A 23,464-nucleotide genomic window follows, 5' to 3' on the forward strand; every position below is an offset into this window, starting at 1 on the left:
ATAGTGCATTGATGGGCGTGTCCGGTCCATATCTTTGTCATCGATGGATAGATTTTCAAATAACTTGGCATGAATGTGTACCACAGTAAGACGACATGTCGCACGCAAGACCCAGGTCCGTAGCTCAAAGGTCAAGGTCACACTTAGACTTTAAAGGTCATTATTCATGATAGTGCATTGATGGGCGTGTCCAGTCCATATCTTTGTCATTCATGCATGGATTTTAAAATAACTACGCATGAATGTGTGACACAGTAAGACCAAATGTCGCGCGCAAGACCCAGCTCCGTAGGTCAAAGGTCCTAAACTCTAACATCAGCCTCAACTACTCATTCAAAGTGCCATCGGGGGCATATGTCATCCTATGGAGACAGCTCTTGTTTATCAATGTTTCTGCCAGGATAAACAAGTAAGTTTTAGTATTTCATCTGAAAGTGTCTCACATTTAATTTTTCTGGCATTTTGGTGCTAAATATTCATTACATGTTAGAGAAATGTGTTTCCCTAATGATGTGCTTTATTACTAGCAGTGAGTGAATGGAAAGCAGGAATTTCCTGAAAACTAATTATGGCTTTGTAAAACATGTGTTTGTGAAATACTTTGAAGGATTTTTTAGCAAATTAAGTAAAATAGAAGGCTCAGTTTTAAAGGTTCTGTGCATCTTGTGTTTTAATTGGTATCTCACACAGCCAGACCAAGTTATGGCCATTGACTTAGTGAAAACAATATTAAAGATATTTTTAACAAGGGCCTAAAAGTTTGTGTTGCATGTATTTCAAAAAAGTATTTTACCTAGAATTATGAAACATTACAGAAATATTATTCAGCATGTGAAGTTGTGCACCTGGGGTTTTGTTTAGCCAGACCAGAGTTATGAGGCTTGACTTAGTCTATAATATGCATGAAAAGGGCATTAAAAACATATTTGACCTAGGGTCATGAAACATAAATAGGAATGTTATTTAGCATGTGAAGTTGTGGTCGGACAAGAGTTATTGCCCTTGATAAAGTCAAAAATATGCATAAAGGGCATACAAGTTTGTGTTGCATATATCTCAAAATGTATTGATTTAGAGTCATAAAATATTAGGAGATCATAATGTTTAGCTAAGAGTCAATAAACAATGTAGGAATATTATTCATCATGTAAGTTTGTGCACCTGAGTTCTTTTAATGGATTTCACTCTGCAAGACTAGAGATATGGCCCTTCACTAAGTCAAAAATTTGCATTAATGGTATAAAACTTTGTGTCCTTTGTGTCTCTCTTGATGTAGGAGTGATCAGTACCAGGCCTAGTTGTGCATATCGCCGGCAGGTTCCGCTTCCCTGTACAAAATGGCTGCCAGAGCTAGATAGAAAAATCTTGTCAGGCATTCACAGGTCAAACTGTTGGTTGGATTTCGGCGAAACTTCACAGGAGTAATCAGTGCCAAGCCTAGTTGTGCATGTCGCCGACACGTTCCACTGCACAGCACAAAATGGTTGCCAGAGCTAAAGCTATAGGTAAACATAGTGGGGAGACATATGTTTTTGTGACAAAAACACCTTGTAGTTATTGATTAGAGGTGATAGTACGCAATTTCTGTTCCTTGTGCAGTTACTGAATGCATCATGGTTGGCAAACTCTTGTTCCCTATTGATCTGCTGAATCATTTGTACGTAGTTGTGTCTTTGAATTGCCTATTTATTTAAAACCCTTTAATATATATAAAAAGATAATTTCATGTCTTAATGATAATTGTTAATTTTACTTGTAGTGAGATAGTAAAGCTGATTGTTTCCTGTACAAAATACAGGGAAAATGAATATCTGTTGCTTCAGTGTATTTGCATATTCAAATTATTATACCCCCACAAAACGAAGTTTGTGGGGGCATATAGGAGTGAGCTTGTCTGCCGGTCCCTTGGTTTTATGGTTTCCGGATGATAACTCTTGAAAGGCTTGACCGATTTTAATAATTTTTGGTTCACAAGTGTAACATCAGAAAATACAGGTCAAGTTTAACTTTGGGGTTAGTAGGTCAGAGGTCAAGGTCACAGTGACCCTGAACAGTTGAACGGTTTCCGAATGATAACTTGAGAACCCTTGGACCTAGGATCATATATTTTTGTACACAGGTGTATCATCATAAAATGCAGGTCAAGTTCGACTTTGAGGTCAGTAGATCCAAGGTCAAGGTCACAGTGACTCGGAACAGTTAAATGGTTTCCGGATGATAACTTGAGAACACTTTGGTCTAGGATCATTATTTTTTGTACACAGATCTATCATCTTAAAATGCAGGTCAAGTTTGACTTTGAGGTCAGTAGGTCAAAGGTCAAGGTCGCAGTGACCCTGAACAGTTAAACAGATTCCGGATGATAACTTTAGAAAGCTTAGACCTAGGATCATATATTTTGGTACAAAGGTGTATCATCATGAAATGCAGGCCATGTTATACTTTGAGGTCAGTTGGTCAAAGATCAAGGTCACAGTGACTCGGAACAGTTAAGTGGTTTCCAGATGATAACTTGAGAACACTTGGGTCTAGGATCATAATTTTTTGTACAAAGGTGTATCATCGTGAAGTGCAGGTCAACTTGGACTTTGAAGTCAGTAGGTCAAAGGTCAAGGTCACAGTGACTCGGAACAGTTAAATGTTTTCCGGATGATAACTTGAGAACACTTGGGTCTAGGATCATAATTGTTTTGTACAAAGGTGTATCATCGTGAAGTGCAGGTCAACTTGGACTTTGAAGTCAGTAGGTCAAAGGTCAAGGTCACAGTGACTCGGAACAGTTAAATGTTTTCCGGATGATAACTTGAGAACGCTTGGGTCTAGGATCATAATTTTTTCTACAAGGTTGTAACATGATAAAATACAGGTCAAGTTCGACTTTGAGGTTAGTAGGTCAAAGGTCAAGGTCACAATGACACAAAATAGTTAAACGGTTTCCGGATGATAACTTGAGAACGCCTTAGCCTAGGCTCATGAAAATTGATAGGGAGATTGGTTATGAACAGCAGATGATCCCTTATGATTTTGCGGTCAAAGGGTCTCAGATCAAGGTCACAGTGACCTGGAACATTTAAAATGGTTTTCGGACAATAATTTCAGAACACTTTGGAATAGGATAACAAAACTTATTAGGGAGGTTGGTCATGACCAGCAGATGACTCCTATTAATTACGAGTTCCAAAGGTCAAAGGTCAGAGTGACCTGGAACATGAAATTAAAATCCACATAACAGATATTTAATCTATGGCAATCAAATTTAGATATAAAATATATTTTTTTATCTTTTTCTAAAAGGTTCTGAAATAGAAAGTAGGTTGTCAGATTGTGTATGCCTGTGGTACCATTAAACTGCCAATTTTTCATGAACATTTCTCTTAATTCATGTTAATAAAAGTAATGTCATTGTAAACTTTAATATCAGATACTGTCAAATGCTGTTAAATATCACAATTTGCCAAATATATTCTTTTAAACTTTAGATTTAGGCAATGTTTATTAAAGTGTATCAGTATCTGGACATAAAATTTTGGATTTATGGATTTTGATCTATAAAACATTTTGTGGCAGGGGTGGTTCAGATAGGGGGCAGGTGAGGATGAGAATCAAACAATTAATTTTTTATTCCCAAGGGAAAATTTTAGAACTGGTCCATTTTCATAATAATTTGACAGCAGTTTCCCTTGACTGACACTCTGACAAATGCTTTCAGATCATTTTGTTGAAAGGCATGGCTGCCTGTGGACAGGACTGGTTTTCTCTTACAGCTATATTGAAAGCAAAGATTGCCTCTGAAACTGCTGGCAGATGGTCCTTGGTTGATTTTCTGCTGAATTACTTCAAGCTCCGAAATTACAGTTATTACCCCACCCTTTCCCCTCCAATCAAAGCCCCCTAGAAAGTTCACTTGAGCACAAAATGCTTGAGCTGTTGTGCTGTTGATCGCCCTGTGCCTGTGGTCCCTTGTCAACAATTTGACTATTAACACTCTAGTTGTCACTATTTTCGCCCAATCTTAATGAAACCTTGTCTGTATGCTACCCTCAATAAAATCACAGAAAAGGTCATTACTGGATCATCTATGGTAAAAAAACTAGGTTGCTAGGTTAAACAATTGGAAAACCTTGTTGCTGTTCAAGAGGTCATATTTTCTACCGCATATTTATACTAATAAGCTTTGATAATGTGGCAGTTGAGTCCAATAAGTCCAGGGGTGTTCAAAGATAATCCGTCACAGATCTATTGTAAAGCAGTCGTTGGATTTACTTTTATTGGAAAATAAACAGTGTTGATTGTGTTGGGATCAACTGCCACATTATCAAAATTTATTAGTAGAACTTGTCGGAATGTTTGTATCTATACAGTCTAGATCAAATTTGACACTGGTTTTTATTTAGGTCAAAAACTAGGCCAGTTGGTAAGATGAATGGAAAACCTTGTTAACACTCCATAGGCCACATTTTCTATTTGATCATCAAAATTTTTGAGCTTGACTATTTGAAGAATAGGTAGAGTTATTGGATTCATCTTGGCGTCTGCATCTGCATAGGCTTCACAGGTTGAGCGATTTTTGGTAAACTTTCTGGATGTAAACTGGTAGCTCAGTACCCACTAATGGGAATTGATTAAAACTTCACACACTTGTTCACTGTGATGATCTGACAGGCATTGCATAGGTTCCATAACTCAACTTTGCATTTTTAGCTCATCTGAACCAAAGGTTCAGGGTGAGCTATTAGTATAGGTGGATGGTCCGGCGTCCACATTTTCACTTAAACATCTTCTTCTCTGAAACTACTGGTCAGAATAACACCAAATTTGGTCTGTAGAATCCTGGCGAGTTCCTCGATAAAGTTTGTTCAAATGGGGGCACTTGGCCCCTTTTAGCCACCCACTAGAGCTGAAAATAGAAAAACCTTTAAACAGCTTCTTCTCATGAACCGCTTGATGGATCTTCATCAAACTTGGTCTGTAGCATCATTATAAGGTCCTGTCCCAAATTTGTTCAAATGGGGGCACTTGGCCCCTTTTAGGGGCCGCTAGAGCCAAAATTAGAAAAACCTTCAAACAACTTCTCATGAACGGCTAGAAGGATTTCCATCAAACTTGGTCTGTAGCATCAATATAAGGTCCGCGCAGAATTTTGTTTGAATGGGGGCACTTGGCTCCTTTTAGGGGCTGCTAGAGCCAAAATTAGAAAAACCATCAAACAACTTCTTCTCATGAACGGCTTGAAGGATTTCCATCAAACTTGGTCTGTAGCATCACTATAAGGTCCTCTCAGAATTTTGTTTGAATGGGGGCACTTGGCCCCTTTTAGGTGCTGCTAGTGCCAAAATTAGAAATACCTTTAAACAACTTTTTCTCATGAACCACATAATGGATCTTCATCAAATTTGATCTATAGCATCATTATATAGTCCTCTCCCAAATTTGTCCAGATAAGGGCACTTGGCCTCTTTTAGGGGCTGCTAGAGCCAAAATGAGAAATACCTTTAAAGGACTTAAATATCTGTTATCATGAATAGGTGGAAGGATCTGCTTCATGGATCTTCATTTTCTACAGTATTACAAACCAAACTCTAAAGAAACTGTCTGAATATTCAAAAGTCTCATGAAAATTTATGGACATTCAGTGAAAAACTCTGGAAGGTTTCTCAGCTTGGTGGTCAGACTTTGTCTTACTGGATTCTATTGCAGTTTATAAACTGGGACACTTTGCTTAAAAACTAGTTCAATAGGTCAAATCATAGACTCTAGGAGTAGTATTTTTACTGGTCTTAAGGCCATTTGTATCTGATCTTGTGAAAAATTGATACAAATGTAGGTGTGTCACTTTAGTAAAAATTTAGTGCATTTTGAATTTGAATGACATATTTATTCGAACACTTTCCTTGTTTTTTCATTTTCCAACATTTCTTTAATAACAGTTATTATCTTGGCTTAGCATTAAGACAGAACAAAGCTCTTTTGTCTAAAGATTCTATTAGAAAAAAAAATTGTACTTTAATGATTTTTGGATTTTTGGAGTATGGTGGTATGTTTAGGACATGAATTTATTTTTGTCCAGCCCACTTGCAGTGAGCTCGATGTAGTTGTCACTTTTGGCAGGTCGGTTTATGTGTGTGCGTCCGTTCGATTTTGTCCGGACCATAACTTTGACATGCATGGACCAATTTTGTTTATATTTGGCATGAAAGTTTACTTCATTGAGAAGGAGTGTCATGCACAAACCCCATGTTCCTATCTCAAAAGTCAAGGTCACAGTTTGAGGTCAAAGAACAAATTGAAGTTTGTCCAGAGCATTTCTTCTTCATGCATGGTGGGATTTTGATGTAATTTGGCATGAATATTCACCAATATAAGACGGAGTGTCATGCACAAGGACAAGGTTCCTAGGTCTAAGGTCACAGTCACACTTAGAGGCCAAAGGTGCTGGTGGGCTTGACATTCTGCCCGTGGGCATGCAGAATGTATTTCTAGTTTTATGATTAAAATATCTTGTGCGCACATTATTTTATCTGGAGCGCACCACATCTTATCTTGTGTGCACCACATCTTATCTTGAGCACACAACATCTTTCGCATGCACTATAAATATTATCTCATGTGCTCGACATCTTATCTTGTGCACTTGACATTTTATCTGGTGCTCTTACGCACAACATCTTATCTCATGCACTTGAAATATTATCTCTTGCACTGGACATCTTATATGGTGTGCACAGCATCTTATTTGTGTGCTCAAAATATTATCTGGTGTGCTGGAACCTTACCTCGTACGTACAACATTTGATCTTTTGCGCTTGAAATATTATCTCGTGGACTGGACATTTTATCTCGTATGCAGGACATCTTATCTCATGCGCACAACATCTTATCTCGTGCACATGACATCTTATTACATAGCATGATGATGCAAAGGAATGAATTTAAATCCTTGACAAAATAAAGGTTTAGTATATATGCAGGCTAAGAATCACCCATATATCAAAAAATTTCCTGGTTGCCCCCTTAATTCATGTATGCAATTTTATAAATTTTCTGACAATTTTGGAATTGATAATATCAATCGAACTACAATTTGTTGCTATTCTCACATGCAGTAAGCCTCATTGTTTAATTTTGAATATAGCATGCTCTGCTCTCCAAAATGATGTGGTAAACTTGTACCTGTGGGAAGTTTAAATAACATCTGAATTATGGTGGGACCTTAATTGTCTACTTGTCCATATGTTTTTACTGTTTGCCTCAATACACACAAAGGGCCCTAATATACATAGATAAAATGTTGTGTGCTTGAGATAAGATGTTGTGTGCACGAAATAAGATGTTGATCACATGAGATAAAATGTTGTGCGCATGAGATAGGATGTTGTGCACACGAGATAAGATGTCGAGTGCACAAAAGATGATTTAATCATAAACATAAATGCATGTCCTAACCATACCACAATGTAGGTTTAATTTTAAATGAATGTTAACACTAGTTCTTGTAACAGGAGATTATGATTAGAGTTCAAGGAAACCATAATATTAGAACTTCCCCCAGATAATTACCTTTGCTGCAAGTTGACACTTTAATGGCACTGCCACAAGAATAGGCTTCCATTAATGTCTGGCATTTGTGTAAGGGGCCATAAAATCCTTGTGAGACAGTCTCTTACATGAGGTAATCTATCCCTCAAGTAATGAAAGTAAAATAAAAATGTGTGTTCCATGTAACACCCTTGGTGCTATGAAAGAAAACTTTATCTGACAGTAATTCTCAAAATGGACAGAATTTTCTATATGGACTGTTGTTCCTTAACCCTTTGCCACACAGAACAGAAGCCAAAGTAACCTCTTTTACATAACACTGATAAGTGATAATCAATAATCAATAATCGGTATATGGCTGATAAGCGTGACTGTCTTATCTGAACAGAGGTGTTGGCATTATTTTGTGATTACACACACTTATGTTAAAAATGTCATTATTTTAATATTTTCTGTAAGTTTGACATTATTTTTGTCACTATAAAGTTTATAGCAATTTAAATTCTCTTTCCAATGATACAAAATTTATTGTAGTTTCTCTATGAGTTTCCAAGGTATAAAGTATTAAAGTAAGGGAATTATATTTTTAGGCATAAAATTCTATTTTGGATTACTTTCACATTGAAATTCATATACAATTTCATTTTGATGTTTGAAAGTTTGATTTATAGTTAACAGACTCATCTTCCGAATCGGAATCGGTAAGTATTTATATAAAAAAACAACCTTCAAACTGAATAACACTACAAAAATAACAGATCGTAAAATTTCTGAAAGTGCAAAAAGATCGCTGAGATCGAGACTCGTAACCGACTACAGTATTCTTGTGCAAAAAATTAAAATATTTTTAGATAATATTACGTAATATTTTGATGATCAAACGGCGGTACATCACGGGTGACTTCCGCTGCAATTAACTCTTGGGGTGTCATAAAATATTTGGAAGCCGCGGTTCTTCTGTTTTGATTAACACTTCCCGTTATGTAAGGCCATAAAATCCAAGCCATCGTAATTGTTGTTTAGGGGAAATCTGCATGTATCACGTGTGACCTTCATGACCTAACACATTTAAAAATACTTAGATGTTAAATGGTTGTTATTTTTAGAACGAGGAAAGTCCCGCGAACTGGCCAGTTGCAAGCAGCTTTCTCAGTAATTTTCCATGACGTAGCGTCGTGCACATGTAGGAAAAAACCCCAGTGTCTTTCTTTGCAAAGTACTCGATAAATTTAAATAGTAACCACATGATCTTGTACGTAAATAATGATGACGAAATCCCATATTTTGAGTTAGTAAACATCCGGAATTTGTTTCTTTAGGAAAAGAACGAAAATAAAGCGATTGATTTTGAGACACGGGATAAAACGATTCTGTTCAAATGGCCGTTAATCGGTATAATACGTTTCTATCGGGTAACGGATAGACACGGGTCAATACGTTTCTGTTTGGTAATTGATAGATACGGTGATAAACGTATCGATGTGGGAAAGGGTTAATAGGACAGTAATTCTCAAACTAGACAGTAATTCCCTAATGGAACGGTTATTCTCTAACTGGACAGTAGTTCTCAAACCAGACAGTTATTCTCTAACTAGACAGTAGGCTTTTAACCAGACTGTATTTCTCTAACTCAACAGTAATTTCTCATTCCAGGCAGTTATCCTGGTCCCGACAGTAATTTTCTGACCAGGGAGTAATACTCTCACTAGACAGTAATTCTCTAATCTGACAACTGTCTAACCAAACAGTATTTCTCTGACTAGACAGTAATCCTGTAAATAGACATTATTTCTCGAACTAGACATTAACTCTCTAATAAGACAGTTACTCTCTAACTAGACTGTAACTCTCTAACTAAACAGCATTTCTCTAACTAGACAGTAACACTAACCATACAATATCTCTCTAACTAGACAGTAACTCTCTAAGTAGACAATATTTCTCTAACCAGACAGTAAATCTCTAACTGGACAGTAACTCTCTAACTAGACAGTAACTCTAACCAGTTAATATCTCTCTAATCAGACAGTAACTCTAACCAGACAGTATTTCTCTAACTAGACAGTAACTCTCTAACTAGACAGTAACTCTAACCAAACAATATCTCTCTAACCAGACAGTATTTCTCTAACTAGACAATAATTCTAACCAGTGAGTGACTCTCTAACCAGACAGTAACTCTCTAACTAGACAGTATTTCTCTATCTAGACAGTAACTGTAACCAGACAGTAACTTTCTAATCAGACAGTAACTCTCTAACTAGACACTAACTGTCCAACTGGACAGTAACTCTCTACTCAGACAGTAATTCTCTAAATAGACAGTAACTCTAACCAGACAGTAACTCCCTAATCAAACAGTAAATCTCTAACTGGAAGTATTTCTCTAACTAGACAGAAATTCTCCAACTCTATAGCTAACCGAAAAGTAATTGTCTAAATGGAGAGTAATTGTCTAAATTGACTGTAAAACTGGGCAATTCTTGTTTTCCTGACTGTACCGTCTTGCTATTATTGTAAAGTCCTGTGAGCATGGCTAATTGCTTTAATAGATGAAAGAATAAAAGAATTATGTCTCCCCCCTATTGTCTTTGCTCTGTCCGTCTGTCACACTTCATTTCCGATCAATAACTGGAGAACCATTTGACCTAGAACCTTCAAACTTCATAGGTTGGCAGGGCTTATAGAGTAGACGACCCCTATTGTTTTGGGGTCACTCAATCAAAGGTCAAGGTCACAGGGGCCTGAACATGGAAAACCATCTCCGATCAGTAACTGGAAAACCACTTGACCCAGAATGTTGAAACTTCATAGGATGATTGGACATGCACTAGAGTAGACGACCCCTATTGATTTTGGGCGTCACACTAATAAAGGTCAGGGTCTTAGGGGCTTGAACATGGAAAGCCATTTTCAATCAATAACTTGAGAACCACTTGACCCAGAATTTTGAAACTCCATATGATCATTGGACATGCAGAGTAGATGACCCCTATTGATTTTGGGGTCACTCTATTAAAGGTCAAGGTCGCAGCTAACAGAACATGGAAATCCATTTCCAGTCACTAACTTAAGAACCACTAGGCCCAGAATGTTGAAACTTCATAGGGTGATAGGACTTACAGAGTAGATAACCCCTATAGCTTTTAGGGTCACTCTATTAAAGGTCAAGGTCACAGCGGACAGAACATGGATATCCATTTCCAGTCAATAACTTGAAAACCATTTGACCTAGAACCTTCAAATTTCATAGGATGATAGGACTTACAGAGTAGATGACCCCTATTGTTTTTGGGGTCACTCTATCAAAGGTCAAGGTCTCAGGGTGCTTAACATTGAAAACTCTTTTCAGTCAATAACTTGAGAACCACTTGACCCAGAATGTTGAAACTTAATAGGATGATTGGACATGCAGAGTAGATGACCCCTACTGATTTTGTGGTCACTCTATCAAAGGTCAAGGTCTCAGGGTGCTTAACATTGAAAACTCTTTTCAGTCAATAACTTGAGAACCACTTGACCCAGAATGTTAAAACTTCATAGGATGATTGGAAGTGCCAAATAGATGACCCCTATTGATTTTGGGCATCACACTGATAAAGGTCAGGGTCACAGGGGCTTGAACATGGAAAGCCATTTTCAATCAAGTGCCAAGTAGATGACCCCTATTGATTTTGGGCATCACACTGATAAAGGTCAGGGTCACAGGGGCTTGAACATGGAAAGCCGTTTTCAATCAATAACTAGAGAACCACTTGACCCAGAATTTTGAAACTCCATAGGATCATTGGACATGCAGAGTAAATGACCCCTATTGATTTTGGGGTCACTCTGTTAAAGGTCAAGGTTGCAGCTAACAGAACATGGAAATCCATTTCCAGTCAGTAACTTAAGAACCACTAGGCCCAGAATGTTGAAACTTCATAGGAAGATAGGACTTACAGAGTAGATAACCCCTGTAGCTTTTGGGGTCACTCTATTAAAGGTCAAGGTTGCAGCAGACAGAACATGGAAATCCATTTCCAGCCAATAACTTGAAAACCATTTGACCTAGAACCTTCAAATTTCATAGGATGATAGGACTTACACAGTAGATGACCCCTATTGTTTTTGGGGTCACTCTATCAAAGGTCAAGGTCTCAGGGTGCTTAACATTGAAAACTCTTTTCAGTCAATAACTTGAGAACCACTTGACCCAGAATGTTGAAACTTAATAGGATGATTGGACATGCAGAGTAGATGACCCCTACTGATTTTGTGGTCACTCTATAAAAGGTCAAGGTCTCAGGGGCCTGCACATGGAAAACTGTTTCCAATTCGTAACTTGAGAACCACTTGGCCCAGAATGTTGAAACTTAGTGGGATGATTGGACATGCCAAGTAGATGATCCCTATTGCAGCCAACCATCAGTGTCTCTTTGACTTTTGCTCCTGTCCCCTATTGACTTTTTGCCTATACGACTTTACATTCAGGGAGACATGGTCTTTGTAGCTCACCAGAGCATGAATAACATCCATTGGTTTTACTGATATTTTCTTCTTCCATATTGATGTACATAGGTTATATCGGGTATGTAAGGTTTGTGACTTCATTTTGGTGTGTCCTCATATTAACAGTCTTATCAAAATGAATCGGGCTAAAGAACAAATATATGAATGATATGAAAATGATAGGTTTAAAAGGTTGAGAAATGTTAACTTGTTCTGTCATTGAATTTGCTGCAGAACTCATGCATATTTCTTGATCTATAAGCTTAAATTTGCTTTACATATAAATTAAAAGTTCTTGTTGTGTTTTAGTTACTGTGTTGAAAACATTCCAAGACACAAACTTTTACAAGGGGATGTCCAGTATGTCACTTTTCAAGTTGATGATAAATGAGTGGAAGTATGAATAAGTTAAATCTCAGTCAAAAGCTGCTTGTTTTTGCATGCACTTATTTTGAAATGTATATAAACATTTGAAAATATCAGTAGGTACTTGAGTTTAAAAATGCATTTATATTTTGATATTATTAGAGAAGGAAACTAAACTTGTGAAGCTAGTTATACACCATTGTGGAAGCTACCAAAGCTGTCATCACATAGTTTAGAGTAATACATCATTGCTTTAATAATAGAGACAGTATGTGAGCAGTTCTCTATCCTTCAACAAGTGATACTGATTAGTTTCTGCCCACACCAGAGAGGGAACAAAATGTGAAACAGTTGTAAAACATAAATCAGTAGAATCTATCCTATTTGGGTATTTGACCTAGAGTCCTTAAACTTTATAAGATTGTGTATCAGCTGTGAAGTCATGCCCTGGTTTCACTCAGCTAGACCAGAGTAATGGCCCTGGACTTTACATAGACAAAATATGCAAATGTATCTCAAAAAGTATTCACTTAGGGTCATGAAACATTACCAGAATGTTATTAAGCATGTGAAGTTAAGCACCTTGGGTTTTGTTAACCAGGTTTTCAACGAAAACCTGAGTTATAAGATTGGGGTAGATGTCGGGCGGGCGGCGGCGGTGGCGGCGGCGGCGTCAAACTGGTGTTTCTGGTCAATAACTTTTGTTTCGATAAAGATATTTGAATAAAACTTGGTATGTATGTAGCTTATATCAAGACAAAGGCTGGGATTGATTTTGGGGTTTCTGGGGTCAAGGTCAAGGTCACTGTTACTTAAAATAGAAAAAGGGTTTCCGGTCAATAACTTTTGTTTCGGTAAAGATATTTGAATAAAACTTGGTATGTATGTAGCTTATATCAAGACAAAGGCTGGGATTGATTTTGGGGTTTCTGGGGTCAAGGTCAAGGTCACTGTTACTTAAAATAGAAAAAGGGTTTCCGGTCAATAACTTAACTTAGGAATGAGCTATCATGATGAAACTTGGTGTATAGAAAACTTATATAAAGTTGTAGCTTGGGATTGATTTTGGGGTTTCTGGGATCAAGGTCAAGGTCATTGTTACTAAAAATAGGGTTAGGTTAGGGTTAGCATATCTTCTACATGCATGGAGGGATTTTGATGAAAGTTGGCACAATTGTTCACCATCATGAGACGGAGTGTCATGCACAAGAACCAGGTCCCTAGGTCTAAGGTCAAGGTCACACTTAGAGGTCAAAGGATACAAGAATGAAAACTTTGTCCGGAGCATATCTTCTTCATGCATAGAGGGATTTTGATCTAACAATTATACACCATCATGAGCATACATGCCATATCTCCCGCCGGGAGACTTTTTCTCCCGTATTTTCAGTATATCTCCCGGTCTCCCGCCAGGACATGCAAACCTCCCGTAAAAAATAAATTCTGAAAAAAAGTTCTCTGTTGAAAAATCGTATCTCGGACCCAGTGTAGACCTTTAAAAAATACTTGAAATTCAATATCGAGTAGCCCGGAAATACTCTTCAAACATAATTTTGACAGTTGTCTATAATCCCTAGCTTGTTTATCGAGAGATACACACGCCTGAGGCATTAATTATCTTACCACCTGCAAACAATTAACCATTTAATCTTACCCGTAGGCAATTGTAAACATGTGCATGCGAGATTTTAGACTGATTTAGTAACATCAAAGTCACTGACCTGTAGTTTTCAAAACAATATGTAAACCAGTGTCTTAAAATCACGTCATTTTACCGCCACCTGCCAATGTGTACTTTCGTTTTCGCTGACCTCAGTATTTATCGAGCCATCAGAGGATGAGACAGGTTAGTGTTAACACCGAGTTTATGCTTCTCAATTTAAATACATGTACTTGCAAAACATGCAAAAAATCAACCACGATTTAACAAAAATTGGCGAGCAAATGTCAGACTACACAGAATTTCGGACAAACATGAATTCGGATAAGTGAATTTTATGAAATGAGTTGCAATTCATACTGCCCGAAGAATTGACTGCCATTCCTTTGTGATATTGTCATGTTGCAATAATTAACGGGAGAAGAATTCCCAGTTTAAATACATGTAGTTTTATTCTAAATATGGACAATCCAGAAAAAGAATGGCTTTCTTTTTTGTTTTAACAACTTCATATCTGAAAAGAAATGACTGCCCTTAAAAGACTGTTTTGACATGATATCTCTGCAATCTTTTGAGATTTGTATGTTTAAACATGTCAAAAAGATCACTCTCTCCAGATGCAGAAGCATCAACACATAAAGCAAAATGAAAGTTCCTGGTTCAATCTTTCATGGAATTCTGAATTTCCTTGGAATAAGTAAAGTGCTATAAGTAATAATCATACATTCTGTACACAACTGTTGGCTCCACTCATCAATTAAATATAGAAAAATTGATGATTTTTTCATGAAAACGGCTATTTAGTGCATAAAAAATGAGCGAATAAAAGTCTCCCTTATTTTTACCCAAATCTCCCTTAAAAAAAGCCCTGTTGAGGCAAATCTCACTTATTGACCGTCTGAAAATATGGCATGTATGCATGAGACGAAGTGTCTTGCGCAGTTCCCTTCTTTAGAATTACTTCCCTTTGTTGTTACTATAAATAGCTTATATTGTAAATTTTTCATTACTAGACATAGGGAAAAAATTTTTTTGGGGGGATTTTTTTTTTTTTTTTTTTTTTTTTTTTTTTTAAAGATTAACTTCCCTTAGTTGTTACTATAAATAACTTATATTGTAACTTTTTTATAATTGACCGTAGGGAAAAACCAAGACCACTTTTCTGTGGTACAACATAGTTGTTACTTTCTAATTTTAGGTGTATTTTAAGGTATCTCTACCTGGTAAGGAGTTTTTTTGTGGACTTAGAAAAACAAAAGAATTACAATGATTACTAAACAACCACAAAATTAAAATTACATCTGCAAATACAGGTGCTAGAGTAAAGAAATTTGCTGTGACGGGCGTATATTGGGACATTCTGGCACTCTTATTTATTCTTATGAAAAGTGTTGAAAACCTGGTTTCGTGGCATTGCCGCATTTCTTGTTTAGGATTTAACTCTGCCAGACCAGATTAATAGCCCTTGACCTTAGTCAAAAATACGCAGAGGGAAGAAACATGTTTGTTGCATGTATGTCAAAAGGTTTTGGCCTACTCTCATTCATTATAAAATCTGAAAAGATCTTTTTGAAGCATAGAATGCAAACAAAAAACATAATAGCAGACTGTTTTATTTAGGCAGGTCTTACGAAATGTGCAACACCCCTCATGGGGCTATCACCAGCTTAAGCAGGATTCAATTGCAGTAACTGAATATTCTCTATGATCACAAAGGACCAGTAAACATTAGGGTATTATCATATAGCATGTAAAGTTGTGCACCTGGTATTCTGTTTGAGATTACACTGTGCCAGAACTTGACTTACAAGGTAGTCCACTTTAATATTTCTTCAAATTTTTTGTCATCCATTTATAATTCTGGTTGCCATGGCAACCAGGAGGAAATTCTTCAAATCATTCTCCTTCATGGCTGCAAGGGGACAGGACTACTTTTATAACAGTATGGAAAACTTTGAAACATTTCTTCTCTATGACTTGGGTGACCATCTTCCAAATTCTATCAAAAAATTCTTTTTCATTAAAAAAAAAGCATGGCCTCCACGGAAAGAGCTAGTTTTCCCTATGGCTATAATTTATGGAAAATTTTAAAAATCTTCTTCGCTGAAACTGCTGGCACAGTTTCAAAATAGCTTCACAGCAGTGTTCTTTGGAAGACCCCCTATTCCCGCTGCGGGGAAGCCTTACTCATTTGGCTTATCGGGATGACTTATTTTATTATCTTATATTTTTTCGTTGCCTTACTGATCTGCATTTTACTGATAGGAAAACGAAGACATTAAAAAATCCAAAAAAGTCATAATATACTGGTCAGACTTACTTGCTCTAATAAATTAAACATTAATATTCATGTAGAAACTTTATAAATCTATAATTTTATATAAGAGACTTAAATCTTCAAAAATATGATGTGACAGGTGCGAAGAGATCTCTACCCTGACACCGGTTTCAGTAACGGCAGACTTTCGATATGACACTAAATTAAAGAAATAAAACACAAAATATACATTCATAAAATGTCAGCAAGGCAAGTCAACATAAATTCATTAATTACAAATACTTTGTACATGTACCAGAAAACGTTCCCAACGGATTTTAATTGGGGATTTCCTAACAGAAGTATGCAGAATAAGTTTGGAAATGACGGAGACAGCGACAGTCAGAAGTTATCACGCTGTCCTGAAACGTCCTATTATTTGGACTAGCTGTTGGGAGCCAGGCTGTTTTTTCTTATATGACTGTATGGAACTCTTCGTAAATTTTCTCCTCTCAAAGCGCTAACCAAATTTCCAAATAATTTGACAGCAATGTTCTTTGGATGACCCTCTATCAAATTCATGCAAACCATGTTGATTTGTTCAAAAACATGGCTAATTAGGGGCGGGACTAGTTTTCTCTATATTTCTATATTATGGAAAATTTTGAAAATCTTCTACTCTGAATTTTAAGGTAATTTTACAGCAATGTTCCTTGGGTGACCCTTTACAAAATTCCTTCAAATCATTCTGTTTCATGAAGAAACATAGCCAGCAGGGGATGTGACTAGTTTTTACATGACGTTTTTGGAAAACTAAAAATCTCTTCCTGTCAAAGAACAAGCTTGATTTCAAACTAATTTGACAGCAGTGTACCTTGGAAGACCATTTACCAGCTGTTAATTTTAGGTGAGCGATCCAGGTTTTGTATGGCTCTCCTGGTAGGTTTTTTTCGAGCCCCCTTGCGGAAGCGGAGACATAGTTGTCAAAATGGCTGTTAGGTGTATGTGCGTGTGTACGTCTGCCCGGATTTGTTTGTCCGGACCATAACTTTAACATGCTTGGGGCAGTCTTGTTTATATTTGGCATGAATGAATTGTTCCTAAAGTATAGTTCTTGAACTGAAACTGTAACATTTTTAAGAACAATTGGTCTTGAAAATTTGTCCAATTTAACATTTCTAAAAATGTACTTGAAGTGTTGTTGCACACTTTAAGACTAGTTCTAGTACAGTTCTTGAACACTATTCAAGAACAATGCTAGAACATTTCTAAAAGTGATCTTATCCTTTTCGCATAGCCTGAGACATAGATAACCAGTGATATGTCGATCAGTATGACCCCAACTGGGGGAGACATATTGTTTTTGCCCTGTCTGTCTGTCCGTCCATACGTCACACTTCATTTCGGTCAATAACTGGAGAACCATTTGACATAGAATCTTCAAACTTCATAGGATGGCAGGGCTTATGGAGTAGACAACCCCTAGTTTTACCCATCTGTTGTCATTCTGTCTGTCAAATCCATCCTTTGTTAACTTTCAAAGTATAGGAAGTTTTTTCATAAAACCTGGCTTGTAGATAGTAGGTTATATATATATGGAGAATTTGCTGGTTATTCATAACAAATATGGTGCTGTGGCAATGAACATGACAAATGCCCCTTCAGGTAGGGCAATTGTCTTGTTATGCATGTTTCATAATTATAGGCATTATGAAAATCTTCTTAGATCAAATTTTCCAAATGCCTTTTGCATTTTTAGTGGCTTCAGCATATTTATTCTTATAACATTTAAGTTGTAACCAAAAGGGTCCATCTAATAATGCATAACTGATATACTCCTGACAAAATGTTGCTTAAACATGGTGCAAAAAAACAGTAGCAAAAAATGTTGAGACATTAAATACATACCTGCCTACTATGTTTAATTTCTGTTTTTTCAGGAGAACAAGGAAATGGTGTAACTGTTGACAAAGAGAAGTTAGCACCAGAAGAACGTAAAATCTATGATGATGGTTGGCAGAATAATGCATTCAATCAGTATGTCAGTGATCAGATCTCATTGCATAGAAGTCTCAAAGATGTCAGGGACACTGAGTAAGTTAGTCCTACAAACATTGCATAGAAGTCTCAAAGAAGTCAGAGACACAGAGTAAGTTAGTCCTACAAACATTGCATAGAAGTGTCAAAGATGTCAGGGACACTGAGAAAGTTAGTCCTACAAACATTGCATAGAAGTCTCAATGATGTCAGTGACACTGAGTAAGTTGGTCCTACAAACATTGCATATTAAAGTCTCAAACATGTCAAGGACACTGAATAAGTTAGTCCTACAAACATTGCATAGAAGTCTCAATGATGTCAGGGACACTATGTAAGTAAGTCCTACAAACATTGCATAGAAGTCTCAAAGATGTCAGGGACACAGAGTAAGTTAGACCTACAAACATTGCATAGAAGTCTCAAAGATGTCAGGGACACAGAGTAAGTTAGTCCTACAAACATTACATAGAAGTCTCAAAGATGTCAGGGACACTGAGTAAGTAAGTCCTACAAACATTGCATAGAAGTTGCAAAGATGTCAGGGACACAGGGTAAGTTAGTCCTACAAACATTGCATAGAAGTCTCAAATATGTCAGGGACACAGAGTAAGTTAGTCCTACAAACATTGCATGGAAGTCTCAAAGATGTCAGGGACACTGAGTAAGTTAGTCCTACAAACATTGCATAGAAGTCTCAAAGATGTCAGGGACACTGAGTAAGTTAGTCCTACAAACATTGCATAGAAGTCTCAAAGATGTCAGGGACACTGAGTATGTGAGTCCTACAAACATTGCATATAGATGTCTCAAAGATGTCAGGGACAGAGAGTTAAGTTAGTCCTACAAACATTGCATAGAAGTCTTAAAGATGTCAGGGACACTGAGAAAGTTAGTCCTACAAACATTGCATAGAAGTCTCAAAGATGTCAGTGACACTGAGTAAGTTGGTCCTACAAACATTGCATATTAAAGTCTCAAACATGTCAAGGACACTGAGTAAGTTAGTCCTACAAACATTGCATGGAAGTCTCAATGATGTCAGGGACACAGAATAAGTTAGTCCTACAAACATTGCATAGAAGTCTCAAAGATGTCAGGGACACTGAGAAAGTTAGTCCTACAAACATTGCATAGAAGTCTCAAAGATGTCAGTGACACTGAGTAAGTTGGTCCTACAAACATTGCATATTAAAGTCTCAAACATGTCAGAGACACAGAGTAAGTTAGTCCTACAAACATTGCATGGAAGTCTCAATGATGTCAGGGACACAATGTAAGTAAGTCCTACAAACATTGCTTAGAAGTCTCAAAGATGTCAGGGACACAGAGTAAGTTAGACCTACAAACATTGCATAGAAGTCTCAAAGATGTCAGTGACACTGAGTAAGTTAGTCCTACAAACATTGCATAGAAGTCTCAAAGATGTCAGGGACACAGAGTAAGTTAGTCCTACAAACATTACATAGAAGTCGCAAAGATGTCGGGGACACAGGGAAAGTTAGTCCTACAAACATTGCATAGAAGTCTCAAATATGTCAGGGACACAGAGTAAGTTAGTCCTACAAACATTGCATGGAAGTCTCAAAGATGTCAGGGACACAGAGTAAGTTAGTCCTACAAACATTGCAAATTAAAGTCTCAAACATGTCAGTGACACTGAGTAAGTTAGTCCTACAAAACATTGCATATTAAAGTCTCAAAGATGTCAGGGACACAGAGTAAGTTAGACCTACAAACATTGCATAGAAGTCTCAAAGATGTCAGGGACACAGAGTAAGTTAGTCCTACAAACATTGCATATTAAAGTCTCAAACATGTCAGTGACACTGAGTAAGTTAGTCCTACAAACATTGCATATTAAAGTCTCAAAGATGTCAGGGACACAGAGTAAGTTAGACCTACAAACATTGCATGGAAGTCTCAAAGATGTCAGGGACACAGAGTAAGTTAGTCCTACAAACATTGCATAGCAGTCTCAAAGATGTCAGGGACACTGCGTAAGTTAGTCCTACAAACATTGCAAAGAAGTCTCAAAGATGTCAGGGACACTGAGTATGTGAGTCCTACAAACATTGCATATAGATGTCTCAAAGATGTCAGGGACAGAGAGTTAAGTTAGTCCTACAAACATTGCATAGAAGTCTCAAAGATGTCAGGGACACAGAGTAAGTTAGTCCTACAAACATTGCATAGAAGTCTCAAAGATGTCAGGGACACTGAGTAAGTTAGTCCTACAAACATTGCATAGAAGTCTCAAAGATGTCAGGGACACAGAGTAAGTTAGTCCTACAAACATTTCATATAAAAGTCTCAAAGATGTCAGGGACACTGAGTAAGTTAGTCCTACAAACATGTCTGTAAGATGTCAGGGACACAGAGTAAGTTAGTCCTACAAACACTGGTAGGTTTGAATCTAGTACATGTGGGGTCAAAAACTAGGTCACCTGGTGAAATCAAAGGAAAAACTTGTAAACACTGTAGAGACCACAGTTGTGACTCAATCTTTAGGAAACTTAGTCAGACTGTTTGTCTTGTTGATTTCTAGGTCAAGTTTGAAACTGGGTCATGTGGGGTCAAAAACTTGGTCAGTAGCCAGATCAAAGTCTTGTTAACACTCTAAAGACCACAATTTAAGTTTGAACCTCATTAGAATTAGTCAGAATGTTTGTGTTGGCATGTGGGGTCAAAAACTAGGCCACCCATTCAAATCAAAGGAAAAGCTTGTGAACACTAGAGGCCACAGTTGTGACCCATGGTCAGAATATTTGTCTTGATGATCTCTAGGTCAGGTCAAAACTGGGTCATGTGGGGTCAAAAACTAGGTCAGTATGCAAGATCAAAGGAAAAACACTCTAGAGTCCACGGTTTAAGTTTGAAACTCACGAGCATTGGTCAGAATGTTTGTCGTGATGAAAAACTTGTTAACACTGTAGAAGCCACAGTTGTGACCCTATCTTTATGAAACTTGGTCAGAATGTTTGTCTTGATCTCTAGGTCAAGTTTGAAACTGGGTCATGTGGGATCAAAAACTTGGTAAGTAGGCCAGATCAACTCTGGTGAGCGATATAGGGCCATCTTGGCCCTCTTTGTTTGAAAATATTGTCCGGTGTTCAGAATTGGAAGTTCTGGTATGTTCTATACAGAAAATAGAAGGAGAAACATGAGGCCCAAGAAAATCCCCCAATTTTTAGAAGTTTCTGGTTTTTGGAAGGTCAAGTATTCAGAAGTTCCATTGTATTATAAGATGTCCTGGATCCTTGGCAATGAATTGTTATAAACATGTCCTGAAAATGTCATGGATCCTTGTGAAGGAGTTGGTGAAATTGCCTATAAGATGTAAGGGATACTTGGCAAATCATGGTTAAAAGCATTTCTTTAAAACATCATTGATCCTGTGAAAATTGCTGTTTAAAACATGTCTTTAGTGTTTCATGCATACAGCATGAAGTGTATTCCAGATAAATTATCAGCAGAATAAATATTTTCAGTTATTTTGTTTTGGAAACAGTAGAAAGTAACAAAGTAAAGCAGTAAGAATTGTAGTGTTAAAGTAGAAGTATAAACATTTCTAAATCTAATTTGTGTTTTCCAATAAAATCTTGCTGACTGTCTAAGAGAGTGCCAACATAGGATCTCCCTTATCATTTCTATGTGACAAACAATTAACCTGGTGTCTGTGAAGTAATTCTTGTCTATCTTATATATCATGGCTTTCACTTTAGAACCATCTTGTAATTAGATTTTCCCCCAATTTTCATTCATTACATTTGACTTTGATATTAAGTTTGTGCATTTTTAGCTCACATGTCACAAAGTGACAAGGTGAGCTTTTGTGATCGTGCAGCGTCCGTGCATCCGTCCGTGCGTAAACTTTTGCTTGTGACCACTCTAGAGGTCACATTTTTCATGGGATCTTTATGAAAGTTGGTCAGAATGTTTATCTTGATGATATCTAAGTCAGATTTGAAACTGGGTCATGTGCGGTCCAAAACTAGGTCAGTAGGTCTAAAAATAGAAAAACCTTGTGACCTCTCTAGAGGCCATACTTTTCAATGGATCTTCATGAAAGTTAGTCAGAATGTTCACCTTGATGATATCTAGGTCAAGTTTGAAACTGGGTCACATGCCATCAAAAACTAGATCAGTAGGTCAAATAATAAAAAAACCTTGTGACCTTTCAAGAGGCCATATTTTTCATGGGATCTGTATGAAAGTGGTCTGAATGTTCATCTTGATGATATCTAGGTCAAGTTTGAAACTGGGTCACGTGCAGTCCAAAACTAGGTCAGTAGGTCTAAAAATAGAAAAACCTTGTGACCTCTCTAGAAGCCATATTTTTCAATGGATCTTCATGAAAATTGGTCAGAATGTTCACCTTGATGATATCTAGGTTAATTTTGAAACTGGGTCATGTGCCTTCAAAAACTAGGTCAGTAGGTCAAATAATAAAAAAATCTTGTGACCTCTCTAGAGGCCATATTTTTCATGGGATCTATATGGAAGTTGGTCAAAATGTTCATCTTGATGATATCTAGGCCAAGTTCGAAACTTGGTCAACTGCGGTCAAAAACTGAGTCTGTACATCTAAAAATAGAAAAACCTTTTGACCTCTCTAGAGGCCATATTTTTCAATGGATCTTCATGAAAATTGGTCTGAATGTTCATCTTGATGATACTGGGTCACATGCAGTCTAAAACTAGGTCATTAGGTCAAATAATAGAAAAAACTTGTGACCTCTCTAGAGGCTATGTTTTTCATGAGATCTTCATGAAAATTGGTGAGAATGTTCACCTTGATGACATCTAGGTCAAGTTCAAAAGTGGGTCACGTGCTTTCAAAAACTAGGTCATTATGTCAGATAATAGAAAAACCTTGTGACCTCTGTAGAGGCCATATTTTTCAATGGATCTTCAGAATTATGTCTCCCACCACACAGTGGTGTGGGAGACATATTGATTTACTCCAGTCTGTGTGTGTGTGTGTGTGTGTGTGTCTGTCACAAAGCTTGTCCGCACTCTAAGTCAAACATTTCTCATCCGATTTTCACCAGACTTGAACAAAATGTGTTTGACCATAAGACCTCGTCCAAGTTCGATAACTAGCCAAATCGGTC

General features: G+C 37.1%; 1 protein-coding gene across 1 annotated transcript in view; it reads left to right on the forward strand.

The window, feature by feature from the left end:
* The window catches only part of LOC123531401 (polypeptide N-acetylgalactosaminyltransferase 5-like), a 97,209-nt gene that overhangs the window by 15,198 nt on the left and 58,547 nt on the right, over positions 1 to 23,464 (forward strand). The window contains exon 2 of the mRNA XM_053517503.1: positions 18,251 to 18,404. Coding sequence (XP_053373478.1) covers positions 18,251 to 18,404 — 154 coding nt within the window. The remainder of the gene's footprint in view (positions 1 to 18,250; positions 18,405 to 23,464) is intronic.

The sequence above is a fragment of the Mercenaria mercenaria genome, chromosome 11, assembly GCF_021730395.1.
Source record: "Mercenaria mercenaria strain notata chromosome 11, MADL_Memer_1, whole genome shotgun sequence".
Classification (NCBI taxonomy): Eukaryota; Metazoa; Mollusca; class Bivalvia; order Venerida; family Veneridae; genus Mercenaria; species Mercenaria mercenaria.